This window comes from Triturus cristatus, chromosome 7 (assembly GCF_964204655.1).
Source record: "Triturus cristatus chromosome 7, aTriCri1.1, whole genome shotgun sequence".
Classification (NCBI taxonomy): Eukaryota; Metazoa; Chordata; class Amphibia; order Caudata; family Salamandridae; genus Triturus; species Triturus cristatus.
In genome coordinates this window covers 1347416505-1347440596 of record NC_140590.1, presented here as the reverse complement: position 1 = coordinate 1347440596, position 24092 = coordinate 1347416505, and the positions used below count along the sequence as shown (strand labels likewise).

At 48.0% G+C, this 24092-nt stretch overlaps 1 protein-coding gene across 5 annotated transcripts in view; it reads right to left on the bottom strand.

The window, feature by feature from the left end:
• Window positions 1–24092, bottom strand: part of GSS (glutathione synthetase) — a 651892-nt gene that overhangs the window by 259836 nt on the left and 367964 nt on the right. For all 5 annotated transcript variants that reach the window (XM_085619008.1, XM_085619005.1, XM_085619007.1 and 2 more), the window contains one exon: window positions 11352–11418. In XM_085619008.1, the coding sequence (XP_085475134.1) occupies window positions 11352–11418 (67 nt within the window). The remainder of the gene's footprint in view (window positions 1–11351; window positions 11419–24092) is intronic.

The window sequence follows — 24092 nt, the reverse complement described above, 5'->3', positions numbered from 1 at the left end:
CAGAAGAAATGTTTAGTGGGCCTCAATTGAAGGAAACACCTTAACCTTATCCCAAATTTATCAACAATCTGTGGAGACACTGGGGCCCTGTGAGTGGTATGATATAAGATTAATAGACTTTGCAAGCCTGCAATGTGAGCTAATGGACCAGTTGAAAATGTATTTCACTTGGTAGGGGATGAGGGGAAACGTCAAGGAGGGCCACCCTGGGTGGTATATGACCAAGTGCAGATCTGCTAAATCAGCTCAACTGGGAGCCGTTAAAAGAAGGTGAGCGCTGGGACATTATCATGGCAAGGAAACCGTATAAATCAATACTGGTTAAAAGCAAAACTAGCTGGGAAGCGATTCAATGGGTTGATCTTACAGAATCCTCTGCCAAACTAAACATGAAGGTTTTCTGGAAACTTGCTGCCGATGAAAATAGAATTATAGACAACCACTTAGAAGCAGTGGTACAAACAGATGCATGGGTTGATCAATTTTCTGGTGTATACAGCAAGTGGTCTAGGATCCCCTGCAACTCAGGGGAGTGTTATTAGCAACTTATGCTTTACCCATTGGTGAGGAAGTACCCCCGTGGAATTTGATCTAAAAGAAACTGAAACAGTAGTTCGTCAAATGCGTAGGGAAAAATCCCCGGCCTAAACGATATATCAGAAGACCTTTTCTTATCACAGCCCGAAATCTTGGTCCCTTACTCAAACTCAAGGGGCAACCCAAGTGTGAGAGGGGAAGGATATCACGCCTTCTTGGCTTGGTGCCACCATCATCCACATTTATAAGAACAGCAGGACTCATGACCCCTCCAACTACAGGCCGATTAGCCTTCTTGACAACAGCCAAATGATCTTCTACAGGCAAGTGCTGGCCAGACTTTTTCTGTGGATGAATGATAATCATGTCCTCTCAGATTCCCAGGCTGGCTTCGGACACAGGGTCAGCACAGTGGACCAGGTCTTTCTCTTCAAGACGATGTGGTGGAAATACTTTGTCTTGAAGCAGGGCCATATTTTTGTGGCCTTCATGGACTTGAGAGCCACCTTTGACTTGGTTCACAGGGATAGCTGGTGGAGTGGAAGAATCTTGCCAATAAACAAAGAAGAACTGAAGCTTTCGCTGCATTTGATTTATTGAAATATTTACTTATTTTATAGCGTGTGCATCAACTCTATTTTGGATAGCTGGTGGAAGGTCCTGGAGGATTATGGAATCCTTGGAGGCCCCCTGAGGATTCTGAGGGTCCTCCATCATGAAACATAGGCAGAAGTCCAGATGAACACAGGGGATGGCCTCAAGCAAAGGTCAACTGTGGAGTAAAGCAAGTATGTGTCCTTGATAATATATTGTTGCCCTATTACTTACCGGTATTCTTCATTACTCCTGGTGCCGTTGTCCTTTTCCCAGTCCTTACTTGCAGGGATGATCACCTCCCAGACAGAAAAAAGAACAGGGGAATGCTGGGACCCCTAACCTCACGCCCTCCCACTGGGAGTACATAACCAGTACCTACCCAGCATTTTACCTGAACTACCAGGCCACCAACAGGAAGGCCGGCCGGCCGGGAGGGAGGGGCGTAAGGAATGGGATGAAAACAACGGGACCAGGAGTAATGAAGATTACCGGTAAGTAATAGAGCATTACCCTCAGGTCCCTCCAGCCCTCGTCCCATTCCTTACTTGTGGCAAATACCAAAGCCAGAAGCCCGGCCTTCTGAACTCCCAAGAACACCCAGGACACCACACTGAAAAGCAGCATCCCAAGCAAAGCAACGGGAGAACCACAGGAAAAAACACAGCAAGAAGCACACAGCCCACAATGCCCCCAACCAAACAACAGGGTCGCATCTCCCAGAACACGTAGGAGACGACCAAGGCGAACAAAAAAACAGCCAACACATGGCACCGCCACCAAGAAGGCAGCCATCCCACACAGGGAACACCCCCCGAACCAACAGCTGAGGAGGAGAACACGCCAATGAAGTACTAGAGACCGCCCACAACAGAAGGACTTTGAAGAGGCCACAGACGTAAGAAGACCCAAGGCAACCAGACACACTAGCAAGCCAGGGCCACACCAACAGGGACACAACCATGGATCGGACGAACCAGCACCCCAGTAGCAGAAGACACCAGCAGTACCAAGAAAACAAGCAACCACAGAAAAAAGGACAAGCAGGGCACCCAACCGCCCTTCCCGGACTCCAACTCCCAAAACTGCCAAGTGGAAGGGAGCCAGCCCCGAAGGTGACAAGGCAAAGACAAACAAGCCAAAGCCGGAGGGAGGCAAACCCCAGAGACCCCAAGCCCAAAGGCAAAGCCCCAGAGGGGCTGAAGCACCCAGGCCACCAGAAACACCCAGCCCAAGGAGGACCAGAACAGCAGAAGCACCCCACAGGGCACAAAAAGCCCGGAAGAGCACCCACCCGCTTGAAGGCCACCATGCCCAGGACCACCAAGCAGCCCCACAGATCTGGCAGCAGAACCAACAGAGCTCACCCCAAGCAGGTAATGGAAAGAACGCCCAACACTGCCAAAATGACCCACAACGAACCCCAAAAGAGAGAGGAGGGGAAGGAAGGAGTGCCCAACAGTCCCAGCCCAAACCATGAGGCAACGGGCGACATGTCCAACAACAGGACCAACCCCAAAACCGCTGGGGAGCCCCACAGCAGACCAGCCCAGACCAAGAGGATAGGGTCAGACAACAGGGCCAAGGCTCAGACCAGAGGACCAACCAAGGGTAAGCCCACACAGACCAAACCAGGAAGAGAGGGAGCAGCGACCATGAGCAAGCCCCCCACCAACATGACAGACACGGTCAACAGAGAGCCGGGAGGACACTCTCCCTAAAAAATAAAAACAGAGGAGTACCAGGCACCAGGGCAGGAATTTCCAACACAGGACAACCGCCCAAAACACCCAAACCAAGAGAAGGAGCCAGGACACAGGGACAGGCCAGCAAGCCAGGACTGAGGCACCCACACAGAATGCAGGGGACACAAACCAGAACCCTGCCCAACAAGGCACGGCCGCGGCCAGAAGGAAGGAAGCCTGATGAGCACCAGAACATCAGCCGCCCGAAGACCAACCAGAAAGACCAGACAGAGAAACACAGACCCCACCAGGAAAGGAAACGGCATGGGAAGAACCAGAGGCCAGAACCCCGGAAGGCACAAACCCCCACCAAGAACGAGTCTGACAACAGGACCCCGCCAAAGGAAAAGCAAGGGGCAGACACTCGCAGACCCTGAACCAGACTAGGGCACTAAGAGAAGGGTGAGGCAAAAACCCAAGGCCCCCGAGACAAGGGGAACCCAAAGACCAAACAGGGCAGATGAGAAAGACCTCACCCTAAACAATACACATCAAGAACAACACCCACAACCACAAACCTGGGGGTCGACAAAGGCGAAAAGACAGGATAGGAGAAGACCAAGCCCCCAACCACTGAAGAAGAACCCCGGAAACCCGGAAGGAAGGAAAAAAACACTGACCAACCTACAGCCGACTAAACGGCCCAGAGGACAAAGGACAACACCAAGGAACCACCCAAGTGAGTCCCCAAACTATCTGCAGAAAGGGTCACAAGAACAGGAGAGACAAACGGGGCGGCCCACAGTCCAACCCTGCAGACGCCCCCACAGACCCCCGAGAAGCCAGCTGACTGAACAACAGACACACAAGCATGACCGAAGGCCACCAACACGGGGACCCCACAGGCCCGGAAGGTGCGGCACAGGGCCAAAAGCTGCAACCCCAACAACCAGGCCACCAAGGGAACATAAAGCAGCAAGAAGCCAGGGTGGAACCTACGCAGCACACCATTTCCACAGCCCAGCTTGCCCAAGGGGAAGGCAGGCACAGAATAGAGGACAGCGTAAAGGACAAGGAGGCCAACCCAGTCCCCAGCCATACCAGGCAGAGAGCCGCCGACCTCCAGGGGCCCAAAAGACCCACACCCAAGCAAGGCACAACAGGACCCGAGAAAGGGAAGCCAAAAAAGGGCCACTGGAAGACACCAAAAAGGCGACCCCCAAGGCCCCAATGGCCCGAGACAGACAACACCCGAAGGCAAGCCCCCCCCCCCCATCACAACCAGGAAGCCCCCAACCAGGAGAAAAGGCCAGGGGAGGCACCGCCAACCCACCGGCACAGGCCAACGAGGGGCTAAACCAAGGCACAGCGAGGCCCTGACACAGCGAGGCAGAGCCAAGGCCCCACCACCAGATTGAAAGACCTGTGAAGACATCACAACCCCGGAATAACGAGCCCGGAAGGAAAACAGGCGTACAGCCCATCAAGGGGGCAGAAACCGGAAGAGGGACCAGGCAGAAATCGGACCCAAACAGACACAGCAACAGCAGGGCCACCAAAAGCCCAGAAAGACTAGGGACAGGAGACACCAAAGGCACAAAAACAGTCCACGATCCACAACGCACAGGCTGGAAAAAAACAGCAAGAAGGCGCAGAGAAGCCCCAAGGGACCAAGCCTAAATGGCAAGACCAAGCCTCAAGCGGAAAGAGACAGAACCCTGCCAACACGGCAGGGACCCAAACTCGGCCACAGAAACACCAAGGACACATCAGGCAGAAACCCTGCCACGGAAGACAAAGACTGCGCAAAGGAGGCCCGGTACCCCAGGACATACCAAACACAAAAGCCCCAGACCCAAGCATCCCACATCAGGAAGAACAGGGGAGAAAAACTGCCACCTGGACACCACCCGAGGCCGGCAGACCCCCGACAGCACAGCCGCCAAAAGAACAGCCACACCAGCCAGCCCTAGTGAGCCCCAAAGCTAGAGCGGCAGGGCAATGCCACAAAAAACAGCTCAACAGCAACTAAACGCCCCAGGGCCACCTAGAGCACAGCTCTGATCCGCTCACCACCCAAGGCGGTAAGGCAAGCCCAGAAAAGAGGCACAGCCCGGCGAAGGGGAACAACAGGACCCCCAAGTGCGTGCGAAAACATGGAAGAGCTGCAAAAAAAAGCAGGGGAAACCCAGCAAGGCTGCACACACCCCCAGGGCAGGCAGACGCCAGGCCACGCTTGCCACCACACCAATGCCCCTCCAGTCAGAAGCAAAAGGAGAGAAACAAATAGAGCCGCAGAGGCAGATGCAAAAGGATGACCCACAACACCTAGCCCCCACCGGCAGGAAATGACCTGGTAGCTGGGAGGCTGAGGACCCTCAAAAACGGCCAAGGCACCCAGGAAGGAACAAAAAACATGGGAGACAAAAAAAAAGCAACGCGGTACCCACCCCCGGGCTAAGCAAACGCAGCACCACACCGAGTGCCCTCACCAGCCAGTCCAGGCACTCTCCAGAACCCAAGCGCAGGGCAACAGGCAAACCCCTACACCGGCCACCAGGTACTCCAGGGGAACAACCAGGGCAGCCCCCTAGCCACCAAAGGACAACCGTTCAGGACCAGCTAGTCGCACCAGAGGCACAGGGCTAACCAAAGAAGCACAGCTCCATGGCCCACCCAACACCATGTCCCCACTGTTGTAGGAATGGAACACACATGGCAGGAAGGCCAGAGACACCAAATGGCCTGACTGTACCCGTATGCCAGGCACCCAGAAAGTTAAAAAAAAGAGATGAGGAAAACCGTTATGCAGTTCTCGCCCCTGGTGCGGGCCGACTCCACACCTTATTGTCTGCCCCCACCAGCTAGCCCAGGCGAGCTCCAATACTCCACCGCTGGGTCAAAGTCAAACCGTCACAACGGCGCACCAGGCACTCCAGGGGCACCACTAAGCAGCCCTGAGCCGCCATCCAGCTTCCAGCGCACCTTCCATCCCGGCCCAGCCACTAGGAAGATGCGCCCAGCAACCTGGATCAGACCGGAGGGCCGGAGCACCAGCCACAAAGAGGCGGCCGCCAACATCTGCGCCTCCCGGCAAGCCCAGCAGACCGGAAGTCATCATTTAGCACATCCAGGACGGCCCAGCAGCCGGATGGGAATCTGCAGAAGACTGAAGCAAGATCAACCTCATCCCATTCTGTCGGCAGACAGAAAAAAGTACAGGCGAATGCTGGGTAGGTACTTGTTATGTATTCCTAGTGGGAGGGGGTGGGGTTAGGGGTCCCAGCATTACCCTTTTCTTTTTTCTGTCATGGAGATGGTCATCTCCACAAGTAAGGAATGGGACGAGGACTAGAGGAACCTGGGGGTAATTAGCCTGTATATCAATGGTGTGGTTGACTCGCTGGTTGATTGCAGGCACAATGCACCCAAATCTGCAAACAAAAGGACTCAGATTCTGATGTTTGCAGATGATACACTTCTCCTTTCCAGAACTCCCATGGGACTCCAGGCTCTTTTGGATCGTTTTGCCTCTTTTTGTAAGACTCTGGGGCTAAAGATAAACTCTGCCAAATCTAAATTTATGGCATTGAATCCCCACCAATCTTTTAGAGGCAGGATGGTGGTGGAGGGGTCGCCCCTGGAGCAAGTGAGCCATTTTGACTATTTGGGTGTCAGGCTGGCAGATAACATGTCCTGAGGCCCTCAAATAGCAAAAAACAGCGCTGTTTTACACCAAAGGGGATCTGCAGTGGCAAGCAAGTATAAGGCCAACAACAGTAGTGTGGTTACCCCAGCTTTTGAAGTCTGTTGGGCCACTGCAGTGGCTGGGACCACCTACGGGGCAGAGATCTGAAGCTCTGCCGACCTTTCTTCCCTAGTACAAACTGAAAACAAGTTTATACGTTCACTACTCTGCCTGCCATCAAGCACTCCTCTATTGTCCCTACGTATCGATTTGGCAATGAATAAGGTGGATTAGTCGGTCCTATTAAAAACCCTCCTATAGTGGGGACGTCTTTGGACCACTCCGGAGCTGGCATCCTATAGGGATGCCATATCAAAAGTAATCATCCTAGATAGAAACCTGCATACCCCATGGCCCAAAAAGATCAAACAACTATGTGGAACTATCAAAATGAAGGGCGTATGGCATTCTCCAACTGAAATGACTAAAGCACTTCTATCAAGCTAAATGAACACTTCCTGGAAACATTATTGGTTAGCTCCTGGAATGAAGAAAAGTAAAGAGTATCTCAGCAAAACTTCCTTCAAATTAAGTGTACACCCATATTTGAGCCCTACCTGGATAGGATTAAACCCTGGCAGGCGAGGAGTATATACATTAAATTCAGGATAGGCTGCCTACCACTAAAATCGCTAACGGGCAGATGGCACATGAATGCATCCCAAACTTCCAACTACCCTCTCTGCTCGATGACCTTAGAGTCTGCAGAGCACTTTCTTTTCTTTTCTGTTGACCAGGCTATGCTCATCCGCAAAAAGGTGGATCAAATCAGTGTGTAAAAAATAAATGTGGGTGCTGTGCATTACCGGGAGGCCTACAGGATCCTAAGAAGTCTCATGTTTGACCACATTTCATTTGCCACCTCGAGGTTTCTGCTTTGGGCCTAGAGACATAGAGAAAACAGGATTGTTTTAGAGGGTAAGATACCACGGGGGACTGGTTGCCTTCTTCCAACCAAATCTTTGCTGCTATGCCAAGGTATGCACTTTTTGGGCTTTGCTGCTACTATTATTGTCACTTTAAAGAGGAGCTTATTCAATTTTATTTTTAAATGAATGTTTTTAGACTTCTAGATTTCAAATATTGTGTTTATTATTTTGTGATGCCAATAACAGTAATGATCAGGTAAAATAAAGGAGGCACTGAGGAATTAGCTGGCCCAAAGATCAAAGGGTGATCGACTAAGTCACTAGAGGTCTTCTCGCTCTGACTCTTCTATGATAATATTCCTAGCCCATCTAGCCACTTATTACCTAGGCTTGTATTTTACTGATCAAACCTCAGCCTTAGCCCGAAGCAAATGTCCTTCGTTGGACATGATCATGGTAAGTGATAATGTTTTTAATATATAATCAATTGTGCCAGAATGAGAACTTTGAGAAATGGAATTATTTATCTTTCTCGCTTCATCATTGACAGTTCTGGACTGGGGATATGTGCAGTCTTGACTATAGGATATGGCGGTCTGTGACAGGTTATTGACTACTGTTACTCTGTGCCTATCGACCCAGCACTATATGTTGTTAGAGAATCTCTCCGTATAGTTTTCCGTTTGTTAAATGCTCACCAAATTAATATGATGTCTCTTCACAATGATAAGTAAATACGGTACCTTTAGGGCTATCTGGCCGAAATAAAAAAAACACACATGCATCCCCTCCCCCTCTCTCCAGGCACCAGAAGGCAAAGATTGAACACAACTTCTCATAGCCCTCACACTTAATATCAATCATCAAGATTATAAACAGTAAAAATCAAATTACTTCTCCCTAACATCTCCATGCCCTAAGATATACTTTATACTTCCATGTAGGTACACATCAAGCAAATCACAACGAAATCAGCAAATAAAGCTAAGAGCGCTTCCTCTCCACAAGTTACCTCTGGACCTCAAACAAAGCCATGGCTGTAACTTGCACTGATATCGGAAATGCCTTTGTTACTCCCACTCCCAAATCTTCCTTGACTCCTCTGACAGATGCCCTTCTTGCAGTTGCCAGACTCACCAAGGGTTTAGAAAAATCTGACGACATTATTCGATCCTCAAGGAACTATTTGCTCCCTGCAGAGGATACTTAAATTAATGGCAAGTATCTAAAGCTTTGGTAAGCAGCCATTCAAATCAATGCAATTCTACTGCTAATGCAAAGTTCTTCAAAATGATACACAATCTCAACAAACATATTGTTACATTAAAATTCAACAAAATGTAAGCACATTAAAAAAATATATATATTAATAGCAAACACTCACATTGAGAATAAGCTAATTTAATCACTCTAGAACTAAGGTACATTTACTGTCTCAAAGACAAGGATCGGAATACTTTCAGGGCATAGATACAAGAAAAGGGCAAATAAATACTACATGCATCTAATTTTCTACTGGGCATCACCATGGCTTACATTTCGTAATATCTGGAGAGTGTAGTAAATAAAGAGTAAAAAAACAACTCTGAACTTCTAGGGCTAAACTGGCGTGCAGGTCAAAATACATCTTGCTGACTAAGGGTAGCAAACGTGAATCATACATCTTTTAGGCATAGAGTTAGGCAACTTAAGCTCTTCTCTTGATTTTATAAATCAAAAAACTGAAAGAAGCACAAGACATTTTACATTGACGTTCTTGCTCACTTCTCTCCAGTACGTGTACAGCAACTTTCACAAGTTGTCTAAATGTGTAAAATGCTTTCCTTCCTCCTGAAATTCCAAATAAGGAAATATTTTTCCACCACATGGTCTTATGCCCTACAGGACAACACAACCAAGCTGATGTCAAACAAATTCCCTCAGCTTTTAACCTAATTTATATTTTTCAATGTCTTACAATTTTGAGTCTTTATACTACAAAATAAAACTGCAGGGATTTTATCCTCATAAGCTTTTAGTAATGCCTCTAAACTTCTGATACCCACAGATATAAAAAATAAATAAGTCAATTCCAATAGACATAGCTTTTGCCACCCTGGTGTGAAGATGGTGTCCCGAAGTTGCATTGCATGATAGCAATACCTCCAAATACGATATCCCCTCCCGATATCCCCTCACAGGATTTAGGAACCATTTTGTAATAGCGGATTTTTATTCTTGCTTTTGGTTTTCGCTAATTTGATCTGGATTTCATTGTCGGCTGTATAATCAGTAAGTGTAGACAGCAGGCACTGCAAACCAATAGGGGGTTTAGTCCAATAATATAACAGCATCAGCTTACATAATCAGTGGTAGTGGAGCTGTAGTTCCTTCACCCCTACCCCGCACCAAGTGAACTCCCACAATATCACCAAGAATCTGACTGCTATTAGCAGTCACATTTCATTCTAATGCACAAGATAATAAAGAAAACCTTGCTGATTCACCCTTAAATTATGAAATTGTGGCTCGTCTAAACCTCGTAACTCACCTATTTCGGAGAGTCCACTCTACGCATAATCTTTTAGTTGTCAATCTAGGGTTAAACACACCTTCAATACAAAAAATTTAAAATGGGCAATGAAATTGTGTTGTGAGCACAACTCCAGATATACATTTGTCTTAAAGTTTCACAACCTCCCCTGGATGACCTCCTATTGAAAGCAACGCTCAAATAAGACAAAGCCAATGGCCCCTATAAATTGTGTGAACACCATTATTTTCTAACTCTTAAGGTAACAGTTTATGTAACTGCCCTTACAACGACCTAATAGAATTTCTTTGCAGAGCTGCCACCTGCCCACTACAACCTGTCTGATCAGAAATTGCCTGGAGTACAATTAAACTTAATAAAACTCGATCCATATCTCACATTTATTGCATAAAAAGACGCTGTGTATTTTACTTGTGTCTTATCATGAATTTGAAGGTCGTCAGGTACTTCACAAATCTTATCTCTTGGTGATGTTGTTTCTTTCAACCTATTCTAAAACTTTGTGTGTAATGAGTAATTTAAGGACCTTAAAAAATGTATTATTTTACTGTATAGTTTTGAGCTGGCACCACAAAGCCTTTTCTTTATGTTTTTGTTACCAGACGCTGCAACTAATATTTGCAAGTGTACATGAAGATTCTTTGGGATTGTTCAAATGTACATTTTAGCATACTATTAATGGATCACATTTGCATACTGTTGAAATGGCTCCATTTTATTCTGAAGATTTTTTTAAACTATGAAACTGAATAATAATGGTAAATGTTGCATTTGTATGAACTATGTAATAAAGAATTCTTAGCATGATAAGAATATTGAAAGCAAGGATGAAGAGGTGAGGAAATGGTTAAAAAGCTGTCGTAAATAAGAGTTGTCTACTGCCAGCTTCCAGGAGACAAAAAACATAACATTATCAGTGGTGAATTCTGGATGTAAGCTAGATAGTAAGAAGGAATCAGTTAAACAGGATATAAAGTTATAAGGATGAAAGTTAAAGTTGATATGTTTGTAACTTAGTTAAAGAACAAACAATACCATTGAAACAGAGACAGTGTTAGAATAGAGGGGTGCAAATCAAGCTTCTGCAGCAGGCAGGAATGGCCACTAATAAGGGTGTATAGAAACATGCTTCCCAGAAGCAACGATATAATTCCCAGAAATATTATCACACTAGGAAACTGTATTTGGAAAAAGTGGAGTAGAACGATACATAAAAAGTAATAGTTGAGAAAAGCAAGCAATTCGGAAATAATTAGGGAACGTTAGGAATAGATCACGTAGTTGTTAGAGTTAGGGTAAAGGATGCACAGATCAGCTCAGCTAAATGGACAACTCATCCACCCCACATAACCCCAATAAATATGAAGGGATTCATCTCTACAGACCTGCTCGTTGTAGTCCTGGGGCATGTAGCCAGTCCTGAAGTATGCCACAGCAACTTCATGCCCATCTCTACAAGCAAAGATTTAAAAAAATGACTACTTTATTGGAAAACATGTTCAGAAGAAGGGGTTTATGGACGCAAGGTTGAAAATGGTGAAGTCTATACATTTATAGTAATACTACATTATCATTAAGTGTGCAAACAAGGATTTATATTTGAGTTGAAGAATTATGAAATACAATGCAGTCAACTTTATATTGTAAATAAAGAAAGTAACAAGTTCAACCTTCAGGCAGACATCTGTCTAGAGCTGCCAATATTCTGAAACAGTATGCAGTCCAAAATAATCCAACTTCAGGTACAACTACGGAGATTTTACTAATGCACTGCTAAGGAGGAAGAGCTAGATCCATAATGAACTTTTCAAAACTCTCATGCAAGCCATGTTACTCCCCCAGCTCTTTGAATATTCTTGAACAAATGTTCCCAACATTAACAAATTAAGGCGGGAGGACTTGCACAATTGTATTAAAAGTCAGAAATTATCCTTTTCACAGCCTCTGCAGGTGCACACATGTCCCTTCTCGTTTCAAATAAAACCCTTTTAGAGCATTTTGCCTATCCGTTCACCTTGCTTTTGGGTTCTCATTCATGGCACTTTATGGTTCCCTTTTTATGCCGCAGGCATCTAGTTTAAAGAACTGCAGAATCATCTATGTGGCAGGTCAGTACTGATCACCACGCACTAACTAGCCAGAGCGCTTGGGTTCCAAAAACCCAGTTCATAGCTTCAGACTTTTTTTTCTCTTTCAAGTTATTCTCTTAGAAGTCAACTTCACTACTTAAAAACACATTTAGGAACTGCATTCACAGGCAGATCCAGGACTTTGTCTATCAAAAGAATGAAGACTCCCTTTTCCCTGTTTTTTTTTGTTATCAGACTTAGTCATTTGACAGCCCACTAGGACTAGAAAGGTTTCCCAAAACGGTTATGTGCTCCCCTGGTTGACTTCCAGGAAAAACCTAGAGGGGCCTTCATTGTGAACCCTGTCCTCCCACTGATCTGGTCCTGTAACTATAGATGAAAGCCTGCAAACACTAAGAAAAGATCATATGGAGATAATAAGAGGCCTGCCAGACTGCAAGAGAAACACAAACACACACAAAAAAGCATTCCACAATCATCTCCAATCTACTGAGTGCTTCAAAAGACCTACATGCGGGGGCATGGCCAAGACACGAATGGGGAGAGACGCGTCTCTTCGGGTCTCCGCTCCACCATGTCCCGTAACTGCTGGTGCTCCCTGCCGCTGGGTTTCTCAACCGGGGCAGGGTGCCTGGACTGGCGCTGTGAGTTGGTGGCACCCTGCTGACCGGTGATGAGTGCCCCTACAGACCCTGGGCACTCGAACTCTCGGAAGACCTCGACAAGGATCCCCTGGGTGCCATCTTGAGGGACGGTCCTCGCTGTGGCGTAGCTACAGGAGGCCGATTCCAACCCTGTATGCAGAGTGCGGGTTGATTATGCTGTCGGGGTTCCTGTGGTGGCGCTGGGTCCCCGAGATCTTCCGGACCCTTGAGTGAGTGCAGGAGTACACTGAGCTCCGGCGCAGCCTTAAGAGGTCGCCTGGTGGCCCGGCCGCTCTGCCCCGGGAGCTGTAGCGGAGATAGCGGTTTCGAGGACCCGCAGTGAGTACAGCAGAGCGGCTGCTTGACAGAGTTAAGACGACCGGTGCAGGGCGCCCTCCTTGTGTTGCAGTCCAGCGGAAGCCTGCCGGCTTTGGGGAGGCCGCCCTGTAGTGTCTGGATTCCCAGGGTCTCTGGTAGTCTCTCCGGGGGCCTCGCCAGTGGCCATCTTGTGTGCTGGACCTTGCTGCAGCATCTTCAGGCCTGGAGACCGGGAGAGCGAGAGGTCCACGGGGAGGTTTTCGTGCTGGCGCCTGCTCCCCGGGGCTTTGTCCGGCGTGGGGGGGGGGGGGGGCAAGCGCGTGCTTCTACTAGACGCACCCTGGCTCGGCAGCTTGGAACCGGGGGGCCAGACGGAGGCTGCTGGATGTGAAGGCCACAGTGAGTGGGGAAGACACATCTTGCCTGCAGGGGATCCGTGGGGTGGTGGAAAGCCTCCAGGCCATGCCAAAGCCTGACGCGCGATCTCCTCATTGGGGCCAGAAGAGACAATCACACTGATCACTGTTTCTACCTAGAGAGGGGAAGGTGGATTCCCTCCCCCCTCCCCCCCCCCCCCCCGGAAGTGCGGCCATAGACTTTTCCCCCCCCATCTGAAGATCTTGCCTGGTGGGACACATGCTGGGCTTCTGGTCCCGTGGATCAACAGCAGGCAGGGGCGAGTCGGACTTGATCATATCCACACTGGGCAGAGGGAACAGAGGGGGTCAACTATTTCGCCTTGTGGTGCATTGGAAGCAGGTGGGAACCCGGCCTGCTTGCGCGTGCCTTCTGAAGCTCCCTGTGCACGGTGAGTGCCACCCTTCTGCAAAAGCTATGGCACCCTACATGGTGGTCTGCGCCGGGGGAGAGCCCCCTATTCATCCTTTTCTGCTGATCTGGCATACGAATGAAATGGCCTTAAATTGAGCTTCCTTGTTGTGGATCAACCAAGGAGAGGTTGAGGGACGCTTTGGTTTACACTCTCTCACCCCCTTGGCCAAGACCTAGGCGGACCTGCATCTTGGTTGGGGTAACTGTCACATTCGCCTTCTCTGCCTCTGCTCTAGGGGGATAGTTGGTGCCCCCTCGGCGGAACTCCGGACTGTCTTGAGGAGGCTACCTGGGTTCGGTGAGTGCCCTCGCATCTTCATTAGATACTGCGCCCTGCTTGGTGGCCTGCACCTGAGGTGGGCCCCCTATTCAACCGGTGCTGGTGGAACCGGTGTCTGAACAAAGTGACTGTGTGTGCACTTCCTTGCTGTGGACCACTCAACCAGGGGGGAGACTGCGGGACGCTCAGGTTTACAATTTGCCTCCCCCCTATTAAGACTTTGACTGCTTTGCATCCTTGGTGGGGTACCTGTCGCATTCACCCTATCCGTCAATGCTCTGGTTTGAGGTTTGTTCCCCCTTAGATTGAATCCCGGATTGCTCTAAACACGTCTGGACAACAGCGCCAAATCTTGGCTCCTTGCCTTCCTGCTGCTCCGTCTTCCAAGGCTGGTTCCTTTCTATCGCTGGGCCCACAAACCCCATCTTGCACGCTGCCATGCCTCTCAAAAGTAAAGCCAACAAGGACACTGAATCTGCCGCAGCCCAGGACAATCCGGTTACGTCCCTCTGGTCTAAAATGAATGCTCAGATACAGGAGGATTCTAACTCTTCTACCACTGCACCAGGGAAGTCCAGCTCAGAGATGCCAATCACCCAGGCATTCATGGCGTCTTTTCTACAGGAAATTAAAGACAAAATTGGCTCTCTCCCACAAGACTTCAAAGCTGGTCTCCAGGATATACGTCGAGAGGTCACGAAGATTGGTGCACGGGTAGGCGATCTTCAACGCACTATGAACACTACAGCAGAAGACCATGAAAACCTTTGGTAGAGGATGGCGGAGATAGAAGAACAAAATATCACCCTACAACTTAAGCAAGAAGATATTGAAAATCAAAAGCAGGCGAACCAACCTGCGCATCAAGGGGTCCCACTGGGAACGGAGGGAAAGAACATCCTGGCTTACACAGCAGAGCTCCTAGAGGCCATCGGCGAGAACGAGGAAGCCTCACTGCCTATGCTAGACAGAGCCCACTGGGTCTTAGCCCAAGCAATCGGCCCGACTTTATACCAGACATTCTCACCAGAGTCCACTACTTCGCCGACAAGGAGGCCATCCTGAAAAAAATGCAAGGGGTTAAGGCAGTCTCGTACAATCGCCTCTCAATACAAATCTTCCAAGATCTGGCACCGGCTACTCTTCGACGGCGAAAAATTTTTAAGCCCGTCACGGATAAGTTGAGGGACCTCAACATCAAGTATCAGTGGGGCCATCCCTTCGCCTTGATGTTCACCTGGAAGGGTAAATGGCACGTCCTTCGCTCACTGAGAGATGCAAAGCAGCTTCTGCAGCTCCCGGTTGAGCCTGAGAGGGAAGACTACTCTTCGGCACGGGTACGTCGAAACGGGCATCTCTGCCCGATATGGTCCACCGTCATACCTCCGAGATCCAAACGTCGCATACAGGACCTCGAATCCTCACACACTAAGCAAGACATCATTAGCCACATTCGTTCTTTAAGCGGCTCTCCCTCTCCGGCTTGTTCGCCGAATCACTCGGATTGAACTACAATGGTTGTGCCAGCCACCAGATTAAGCCTGAATTCCCTTGCATCTTGTCTTGAACTATGAGCGACTTCAGCTCCTTGAAATGGGACCTGGAATTTGCTGGACTCTGGTTATAAGACGAGACACTGCAGGTACTTGTTGGCAACAAATGGCCCTTTCGCATGGAATACCTGTCCTTCCAAAGGGTAGCATCCTCCACGCCGCAACTGAGTGCCTTTGGGATGGACCGTTAGTCGGAGCAAATACTGCTTTCCCCAATATTGCCATGGGACGGTGGTAGCCAAGATTCCTGAACTCTTGTGTGTTTGCAGCCCCCCCTCCTCAGAGTCCCTTAGGAGAGTGACTTTTCCGGAATGGCCTGTCTGTGCGACTCTGGGCTGTTCTCGATAGACTCTGATCTTGTCTGGCCCGGCTGTCCATTTGTTGTTGTGCTCTTTATTTCTTCCCTTTTTAATAGATTGTTTTGTCCCCTGGATGCGCTGTTCTTGGGGGCTGGAGGGAGGGGGGTAAATACGGTTCCTTTGCTGGGTCTCATTCGGCCAAGCCTTATTACACTGGTGCCCTACAATGGCTCTCCATTCCTACTGATGGGACGGGAACCCATGGTGCTGTGTTGAGGGCTGTCTAGGACGCATATCTCTTTGTGAAGTATTATGACTAACTCTATTAAGTTTCTCTCCCTAATTGTTAAGGGGTTGAATTCCCCTAACAGGTGTGGCGATATCTCCTCCATCAGGATCCCAATGTTGTTTTTATCCAAGAGACCCACTTGCTTTCTATTGACACTCGCCTCATGTCACATCCCAAATACCACACTCAGTATTGGTCCTGCTCCTCTGCGAAAATGGGGGGGGTTTGCATGCGGTGACCCCTAAGATCACGTCTGACGAAGGCAGGTGGTTTATTAAAGGGCACATGGCTTGGGGTCGCTGGTCCTTAACCTTTAACATGTATGCCACTAGCCAAAATCAGGATGTTTTCCTGCATCTGACTCTCAGGGAACTCCTGCAGGCAGTTACAACTCCAATTGTTCTGGGTGGAGATTTTAATTTGGTCTGGAACCCAGAATGGGATCACACTGCTCAGGTGCACCAAAATGCTGGGGCGATGTCGGCGACACTGCGGAATGTCATCAGACTTGGGTTTAGTTGACGCCTGGAGCCATCTACACCCTGATTCCAAGGACTATTCCTTTTTCTCCCATGCACATAGATCATACTCTCGTATAGACTATTATTTCCTTTCCCTTCCCCTGATACATGCCATGAGTAGTGCAGAGACCTCTGATATATCCTTCTCAGATCATGCCCATGTTCAGATCCCTCTCCAACCTCCCGATTCGCGTAGGGAGCCCCTTCCTCGTTGGAAACTGCCCCCTCAGGTCCTCTGAGATCCTGTCGACGAGGAAGACATTTGGAAGGAAACTGTCATGGGACACGGCAGCTTCACTCGCGCAGGCAAGCGCTGAGGCACGGGAAAGACTACATTTCCCTGTGGCCTCGGCGCGACGTCTGATGTCAGACGCTGCTTCACCCGTGATGCGGAAGCAGAAATAGCGAGGCAGCGGGATTAGAGGCTGACGATTATTCTGCGGTTACCTGGATTACCGCTGGCCGTTCTCCTGTTGTTCTTGGTCGGGTAAGGGTGCCTTTGGCACCGCTGGTTCCTTTTACCCATTTGAAGTTCTTGAAAGCTGATTAGTCAGATTTGGACCTTCGAGGCTGGAGTGCACTTTATCGTGTTTTTCCCTACATTGGGGGAGCTCTTCCTTTATCTTGCCTGAGCTCTTGCGAGGGAAAAAGTACATTGTTAAACGTTTGTTGCTTGCTACATTGCTGTGGATTACGTGGGCATACTATTGTATATTTTCCCTACGTTGGTGAACTCTCCCTTGTTCTTTGCCCACAGAGTTCATGCGAGGGAAATCTTGGCATTTCAGATACCTTCATGGTTTAGGGGATCCCTAGTACCAGTTCTTTATGAGAGGTGCTTACTAACGTGGAGAGTGACGTAACTCTTCCCGTTTTGGGTTCATACCAGCACCTTCTGGACATTGTTTGCTCCACGAGATTGAATGCTACTCAGTGTTCGTAACGCTGTGTTTACTGTTCTCTTTCCATTGTGACAATCACAGCTACACTACTATGTTACTTGCTCTTATACTTTTGTCCTCACAGGGGTGTCTCAGACAGAGGGTCTTTTGAGCAACAGTGTTTACCTCACAAATCCCAGGTAGAAACTTTTGGGCATGGGATGTTAATAGGCCATGACAGAAGAATAGGTTTTAATCGGATGAACCTTTGATGTTTTCCAACATACTGTATGGTGATTAGAGGTTACAAGCTCAACACCCCTGTTAGCTGGCAATCTTATTTTTCTTTACAGGTTAGTGGAAGTATGGGCATAAAGGGAGCTTTAGGAAGAGAGAGAGGTTATAGGTTCCAGTAGTAATTACTTCTCTTTTGTATCTCGTTGCAAGTCTCCCTCCCTGCTGTCCCCATCCTTCCCTTCCCCCGCTTAACCACCCTTTAGTCTGTGTATACTCATATCCAGACTTGGGGCTGTTGAGAGGTGGACCCCTAAGAGCATCGGTTCAATCCTGAGGATACGTTCAGGCTCGGGACAGAATAATCGGCCCACAAATAGATTTATCCTCCCGGTCGAGCTGATTCTAGAATGGCCACTTTAGATGAAATCATGGCGGCGTTAGCCTTGGTACAGGTAGAGCTTTCGGCTTCACGGAATGAAACCGCTGCTTTACAGGCAGGAGTCGATAGGATGCAACGAAATCCTTTTGACTTTGGTAACCCAACACAGCCCACAACTAGTTCTATGGTAGTGGAAATCCCTACACCTATACCTCTTGCACCACCAGAAAAATTCACAGGAGACATACACAAGGTTCAGGTTTTTATAACTCAGATTCTACTACATTCCAATTGTAAGCCTAAGTTGTTTTCTACAAACCAGGCAAGAGGGTCTTTTCTCATTTCCTACCTTGCTGGAGATGCAGCTCAATGGGCAGTCCCGTTTGTTAGAAGAGACGATCCTATGTAACATGATTGGGACGCGTTTAGAGAGGAGTTCGAAAAGACCTTTGACCGCAGGGCAGATAGCTTCTCAGCAGATAGGGAATTGCTCGAATTAAAACAAGGGAACAAAGACCTGATAGGATATTTGAACACCTTCCGAAGGTTGGTAGCAGAAATGCAATGGCCTGAAAGCAAACAATCAGCTATCTTTTATCAGGGCCTTAGGGAACAACTAAAAGACGTGATTGCACAAGTGGATCCTCAACCTCAGACGTGTTCTGCTTTAATCAAGGTGACCTTGCGATTGGACCATAGATTGAGGGAGCGAAGAGGGGAAGGCAAGAAAAGAGAGCGGTACCCCCCTCGTTTCGAAAGCCCAAGGTCCCTGGATTCTGGAGTGCCAGTCCCTGAACCAATGGAAATCGGAATGGTGAGAGCCTTTTTTTTTTTTTACTGTAGACGAGAGGGATCATAGGAGAAAAAACGGATTATGTCTGTATTGTGGGAAAAAAGGACATTATCTAAGAGAGTGTCTGATACCAAGTTCAGCCGTACACGCCTGGGATCATCTATGGTGAACAGTACCAAGCCTTTGACGGAAAACGGAAGAGCTCGAGATGTATAGAAGGGGAGTCTTCGAGTATATTGTGCATCTCTTCGCTAATGAAAGAACCTGTTGCCATTAAGGTACATTTCTTCATACCGATGGTGGTATATATCAATCAAGAACCCTGTACCACACAAGCTATGGTGGATTCTGGAGCTACGGGTTGTTTTATGGATACCAAAGAAGCCCACCGGTTAGGGGTACAACTTTTCTCCAAACCTATACCGGAGGTGGTGTTTGCAGTGGATGGCAAACAACTTGAATATGGTCCCATATACCAGGCCACCGAACCATGTATTGTGGAATGCCTAAAAGGACATAAAGAACTCTTATCCTTCAACATTATACAAGCCCCATTATACGGCATCACACTGGGGTTACCTTGGCGCTCCACCCACAACCCCAATATTGACTGGTATCAGAAGACTTTGAGTCTGGATTCTGAATATCGTAAAGAAAATTGTTGGGAAAGCTCCAAATCACTTACTCCCACCTGGGAAAATCATCTTCACATTGCCACAGCAGCAGAGAAAGAGATAGTATTGCCCTAATGCTATCAGCAATTTGTAGACGTGTTCGATGACCAGATGGCGGAAGTATTGCCTCCCCATAGGCCCTACGATTGTAGGATTGACTTAAAGCCTGGTTCAGTGGTACCCTGTGGCAGGGTTTATGCTTTAACAGAACCCGAAAACAAACACCTGCGCCAGTATTTGGATAAATACTTGGCCCTGGGATTTATACGTCCGTCCAGTTCACCCGCGGCTTCCCCGTTATTTTTCATACCCAAAGCGAACGGAGAGCTAAGGATGTGCATTGACTTTCGCGCCTTAAATACCATCACCATACGTAACCAGTACCCATCCCCGTTAATATTGGTGTTATTGGAGCAGGTAAAGGGAGCAGTGATATTCACGAAACAGGATCTCCGTGGTGCCTACCATTTGGTAAGGATGCGTCAAGGAGACGAATGGAAGACGGCATTCAATACTAGGTATGGGCTATACGAGTACCTAGTCATGCCTTTCGGCTTATGCAATGCGCCTGCCGCGTTCCAATTCTTCCTAAACGATTTTCTACGGGAAAACCTGGACCGGATAGTCATAGTGTATATCGACGACATCTTGATTTATTCTACAAAAGAAGAGGATCACGTCAGACATGTGAATTTGATCCTACAGGCCTTGAGGGAACACCATCTTTTCTGAAAGATCAGCAAATGTGAGTTTCATGTCTCTACAGTGGAGTTTTTGGGCGTTATGCTTACTCCCTCAGGACAGGAAATGGCGGAACGAAAGGTGAGAGCCATTATAGATTGGCCTTGCCTGAAGAATATTAAAGATATACAGTCTTTTATGGGATTCGCAAATTTCTACAGGCGTTTTATTTCCCAATTTTCCAACAAAGCAGCTCCACTTACTCGCCTGACTAAGAAGGATGTACCGTTCCAGTGGACCCAGGAAGCACAGAAGGCATTTGACATATTGAAGGAAGCCTTCATTACCGCTCCCATTTTAAAGTACGCCAATCCCACCTTGCCATTCATATTGGAAGCGGATGCTTCTGATGTGGCGATTGGAGCAGTGCTTTCCCAACGATATACCACCACAGGACAAATGCATCCGGTTGCTTTTATGTCAAAGAAATTAAACAGAGCGGAACAAAACTACACTATAACAGAAAAGGAATTGCTTGCAATCAAGGAAGCGTTTGGGGAATGGAGGCACTGGCTGCTAGGAGCACGACATACAGTCACAGTATATACGGATAACCGTAATCTCCAGTTTTTAAGGACCGCTCAACAGCTTACGCCTCGGTTACTAAGATGGATGACATTTTTCGAAGAGTACAACTTCATAGTAACGTTCCGCCCTGGAAGCATGAACAAAAAAGCTGATGCTTTGTCTTGACAAGAGTCCACAGTAGTACCACTGACCAACCCAGAAAAAACATCCTGGATCCTCAGAAGGTTATTGGAGTAGTACATAGCGACCATTTCCTACGAGATGTTATGAAAGGACTCCAGACCTTTCAATGGAAGGATTGGTTAAAACACCATCCTGAATGGACAAAGAGACAAGGTGTTGTCATGAAAGGGACTCAAGTTCTTGTTCCCACTCTCAAGTTGAGACAGACCGTCTTTCAATGGTGCCACACAGACCCTAGTGCAGGTCATCATGGCAATGATAAAACATGTAAAAGATCTTGCGACAGTTTTGGTGGCCTTCTCTGAGAAGAGACGTTCCAGAATGGATAAAAGCCTGCATCGTGTGTGCTCAAACCAAGACCATCCGAGGAAAACCACAAGGGCTATTGCAACCTCTACCCACTCCAGATGTTCCATGGGAAAGATTTTCATTGGATTTTATAGTTAGGCTTCCACCAGACAAAGATTCTGGTCATCATTGACTATTTAACGAAAATGGGGCATTTTATAGCCTGCAAAACAATTCCTAACGCAGGTCAACTAGCCAAACTTTTGATGGAACATGTAGTGAGATTGCATGGCCTACCTAAAGTGATTGTGTCAGACCGTGATGCCCACTTTACGGCCAAATTCTGGAAAGTTTGGTGTTCAGCATTGCAGATCTCGTCAGCCTTGTCTACCAGTTTTCACCCCCAGACAGACGGGCAAACGGATATATTGAATCGAACACTGAAACAATACTTATGTAGCTATGTTGATAACAACACTGACGCTTGGGTGGAGTGGTTATGGTTGGCTGAAATAGCGTATAACAATGCCCAACACAGTTTCACAAGACACTCTCCTTTCTATAGCACTTATGGTTATCACCCTCGCTTTATCCCATTCAGTACGCCGGGTAGGTGCGAGCGTATTCCAGAAGTGCATGAGAAAATAGTACAGATACAGAAAATCCTGCAACACACGAAGAAACATCTGGTTCATGCTAAAGTTTTGTATAAGAGACAGGCTGACAATCATCGGAGTCCAGGGCCCACTTACAGGAAAGGGGATTTAGTGTGGCTATCGACACGTAACATCCGTTTCAAAAGATATAGCGTGTTCAATCCCCGGTACATAGGTCCCTAAAGAGTAGTGCGACATATTAACCCATTGGCAGTGAAGGTAGCTTTACCCTCTCACATGAGAATTCACCCTGTGTTCCACGTCTCTTTGTTGAAGCCTGCGTTTGGTCTGACCCGTGCTAGGCCAGCGCCGGTGTGGATAGATCAGGATGAGGAGTATGAAGTTGCTAGAATCCTTGATTCCAAAATCAGTCGTAACAACCTCTGGTTTCTGATTGCATGGAAGGGGTATGTTGCTGAAAAGAACTCTTGGGAGCCAGAGTCATGGGTGCATGTTCCTAGGCTGGTTGCTGCATTTTCCAAGCGAAACCCCGGCAAGCCATGCGCCTGCCTGTGCTCTCCGGGATGGGGAAGAACTGACACAGCAGCTTCACTCGCGCAGGCAAGCACTAAGGCGCGGGAAAGACTACATTTCCCAGTGGTCTCGGCACGACGTCTGACGTCAGACGCCGCTTCACCCGTGATGCGGAAGCAGAAATACGAGGCAGCGGGATTAGAGGCTGCCGATTATTCCGCGGTTACCTGGATTACCGCTGGCCGTTCTCCTGTTGTTCTTGGTCGGGTAAGGGTGCCTTTGGCACCGCTGGTTCCTTTTACCCATTTGAAGTTCTTGAAAGCTGATTACTCAGATTTGGACCTTCGAAGCTGGAGTGTACTTTATCGTGGTTTTCCCTACATTGGGGGAGCTCTTCCTTTATCTTGCCTGAGCTCTTTCGAGGGAAAAAGTATATTGTTAAACGTTTGTTGCTTGCTACATTGCTGTGGATTACGTGGGCATGCTATTGTAAATTTTCCCTACGTTGGTGAACTCTCCCTTGTTCTTTGCCCACAGAGTTCATGCGAGGGAAATCTTGGCATATCAGATACCTTCATGGTTTAGGGGATCCCTAGTACCAGTTCTTTATGAGAGGTGCTTACTAACGTGGAGAGTGACGTAACTCTTCCCATTTTGGGTTCATACCAGCACCTTCTGGATATTGTTTGCTCCACGAGATTGAATCCTACTCAGTGTTCGTAACACTGTGTTTACTGTTCTCTTTCCATTGTGACAATCACAGCTACACTACTATGTTACTTGCTCTTATACTTTTGTCCTCACAGGGGTGTCTCAGACAGAGGGTCTTTTGAGCAACAGTGTTTACCTCACAAACCCCAGGTAGAAACTTTTGGGCATGAGATGTTAGTAGGCCATGACAGAAGAATAGGTTCCAGTAGTAATTACTTCTCTTTTGTGTCTCATTACAGGACTCCCTCCCTGCTGTCCCCATCCTTCCCTTGCCCCGCTTAACCACCCTTTAGTCTATGTGTACTCATATCCAGACTTGGAGCTGTTGAGAGGTGGACCCCTAAGAGCATCGGTTCGATCCTGAGGATACGTTCAGGCCCGGGACAGAAACTGAAGCCTTCTTTCTCGCTAATACCCTCAAAGATATGTCTGAGGACTCTAGGTGGGATGCTTTTAAAGCTACCATTCGAGGAGTCATCACATCTATATCGATCGCCCGGATCCGGGAGGCTCGGCTGGTCGATATCACTCTCTCTAGGGATATTAAAACACTGGAACGCAAAGATGACCTGCAACTGTCCCTTCGCAATAAGCGGCTCCTTGCCGAACTACGGGGCCAATTGCACTTACATCATACCAAAAAGGTGGAGCGCCTCTTACTCACTCAAACAGAAATTCTACACAGGGGGGACAAGGTCGGGCGTGTTTGGCGCCGTGCCTCCGAGAGCAGACCATGAGAGCCCACATCCCTAACCT